This window comes from Mustela erminea, chromosome X (genome assembly GCF_009829155.1).
Source record: "Mustela erminea isolate mMusErm1 chromosome X, mMusErm1.Pri, whole genome shotgun sequence".
In the NCBI taxonomy this organism is placed as follows: Eukaryota; Metazoa; Chordata; class Mammalia; order Carnivora; family Mustelidae; genus Mustela; species Mustela erminea.
The window spans coordinates 11,901,011-11,903,664 of NC_045635.1; the positions used below are offsets into that span (position 1 = coordinate 11,901,011).

The following is a 2,654-nucleotide window of genomic DNA, read 5'->3' on the forward strand; positions in this document are numbered from 1 at the left end:
GCCTTTGGGAGATGATTAGGTCATAGGGGTGATGTCTCATGATGGGTTAGTGCCCTAATAGAAGAGACCCCAGAGAGCTCTCTCACTTCTTCTGCCATGTGAGAACACAGCAAGAAGATGGCCAATGAGCCAGTAAGGAAGTTCTCACCAGATACCGAATCTGCTGGCACCTTGATCTTGGACTTCCAGACTCCAGATCTGTGAGAAATAAATTATTGTTGTTTGTAAGCTCCCCAGTCTATGGTTCATTGTTATGGCAGCCCAAACAGACTAAGACACTTGTCATCCCTATGTACATTCTGGTTCCTGCTTTTTTAGTTCAGCCACTCTTCTGAAATGGTACTTTGGTTTGGGTTCTGGGTGGGGATAGCAACTCTGCTAGCATTCCTTCTCAAACCACCGCTCCTTGTGTTGCTAAGTGCTTATCACTGGACGAAAGACTCAAGTAATAAACACTATCACTGCATAGTTCTTTCCTTTTTTTTTTTTTAAGATTTTATTTATTTGAGAGAGAGCAACAGAGAGCAAGAATTGGGGGGGACAGAAGGAGGAGGAGAAGCAGACTACCCGCTGAACAGGGAACTTGACATGGGGCTCCATCCCAGGACCCCAGGATCATGAACTGAGCTGAAGGCAGACACCCAACGGACTGAGCCACCCAGGCACCCCAGTTCTTTCTTTCTTTTAATCAGTTGTGTAAATATAGATTTGAATGTACTTTTCATATGAATATACATTAAGTATTTTATTTTGCTATCTTAGCTAATTGTAATCTGGAAAATATATCAAGCCCTTGGTGTAGCAGTGATGGTGGGAGAGGATTTGAGATGCCACTGTATGTCCCGGAATAAATCTGCTGACTAATTCTGAAATTAATGGTAGGTAAGAAATGAAAGGTTCTTTCCTGAGAATTTCTGCACTGACCACTCAATGAATCTATTACCATAGTCCTACTAGAGTAAGAAAAAATCCAAATTAACTCAAAGAGTCCTAGTTTGGCTTTTAGAGAATAGACTTTTTTTTTCTTCCTTTCCCGTTATGCTTGCAATAAATGTAGGATACATTCATGGATCATTCTTTGGTCATTTTATTTTCTAGTTTCTGCTGATGACGTAAAATTAAAATTTATGCATTTTCTCATAGAGGGAGGATAAACTAAAATGAACTTAACCTGAGAGTAAGTAGATGATGTATATATGTCAGGAACCAAGAAAAATGTTATGTTGCAGAATAAAGATTACTTTGTACTATTTATTAGGATATCATCATACAATGTATCTTTGCATTAGATTTTTTACATACTTTATTTTCATCTAATGATTTATTGAATTCAAATGAGGGTAGCTGTAATTTGAGATGAAATTGGCTTTTAGAATAACTTACAAAGTTAATTTGAGCAATTCAAGCTTGTTCAGGAAAATGAATTCAGTGGTTAATTGTAGAGGATAAATGTCTACTGCCTATAAAAGGAGATTTACTTCCATTTGTACATCATAATAAAATAAAATCTAAATCTTTACCCTTTTTAAATTAGGAACATCTTCCTAGAAGGCTTTTTTTTTTTTTTTTTAGATTTACTTACTTATTTTGGAGAGAGAAAGTTCATGTGTAAGCAGTGGGGAGGGGCAGAGGGAGAAAATCCCAAGCAGGCTCCTCAGTGAGTGCAGAGCAAAATCAAGAATCGGACACTCAACCGAGTGACCCAGGAGTCCCTCCTAGAAGACATTCTTACTTATTGTTCTGACAGGAAAGTCTGGTCTAACTCATGAGAAATGTTACAGCAACCCAAACAGTGACACTTTCACAATAGTAGCCATTCTCAATGCTTCTCAGCGATTTTCCTGGTCACAGGTTCCAGCAAAATTGGTGATTTGTACAGCTACACTTTTGGCCACTCAGGGCATTCTCTAGTCGGGGGCTGTAATTAAGTCTCCACCTTCAAGGAATTTGAAGTTTATTGTAAGCAGCAGCTTTGTGGAGGCAATGAAGTATAATATAGCGTAATAGGTGTTACAAAGGTAAAATACTTGTGCTAAGAGCATACATGCAGGTCAAGTACCAACCCACTCTTGAGGAGGTAGGGGAGTTTTCACATCAACAATGATACAACAGCTAACATTCAGAAACACTATTGTCAGGCACTTTGCCAACATATAGCGTGCACTTGGGAACTATTTTCTCTACCTTGATTTCTACAGATGAGAAAACAGGACTAGACACTAAGGAATTTACTCAAGATCAGAGAGCCACGGCTTGAGTTTCCCCATCTGTCCAACTCCAAAGCTTATGACACTAATTACTGATGCACTGAGCCAGACAAGGTCAAGTGGAAGATGTGTTATTCCAAGTGTCTCTGCAAGCAGGAATAGGGCAAGGCTTTATGCAGTTTGGGGTGTTTGCTGAAGGATTCCCAGGATGGACTAGGAGAAGCAGGGCCAATTTAGTAGTTGGGTAGCTCAGTGATTTTGATTTGGAGGAAAGAGGAACAAAGCTAGGCCAGGGAAGTCATCCAGTCTTCCTCAAAAGATGGCGATTGTTCATCATTTTGCAGCTGTAGCATGTCCTTAAGAGAAGCTTAGCTTTTCTTTCTTTTTTTTTTTTTTTTTTTTTCCTGGTCTTGTCTCTGCATCAAAGTCTGATTAGTAGCAGGGCTT

General features: G+C 39.3%; 1 protein-coding gene across 1 annotated transcript in view; it reads left to right on the top strand.

The window, feature by feature from the left end:
• Positions 1-970, top strand: part of CA5B (carbonic anhydrase 5B) — a 103,744-nt gene extending 102,774 nt beyond the window's left edge. The window contains exon 8 of the mRNA XM_032331794.1: positions 763-970. Within this exon, the coding sequence (XP_032187685.1) occupies positions 763-864 (102 nt within the window). The 3' untranslated portion in view covers positions 865-970. The remainder of the gene's footprint in view (positions 1-762) is intronic.
• The last annotated feature ends 1,684 nt before the right edge of the window (positions 971-2,654 follow it).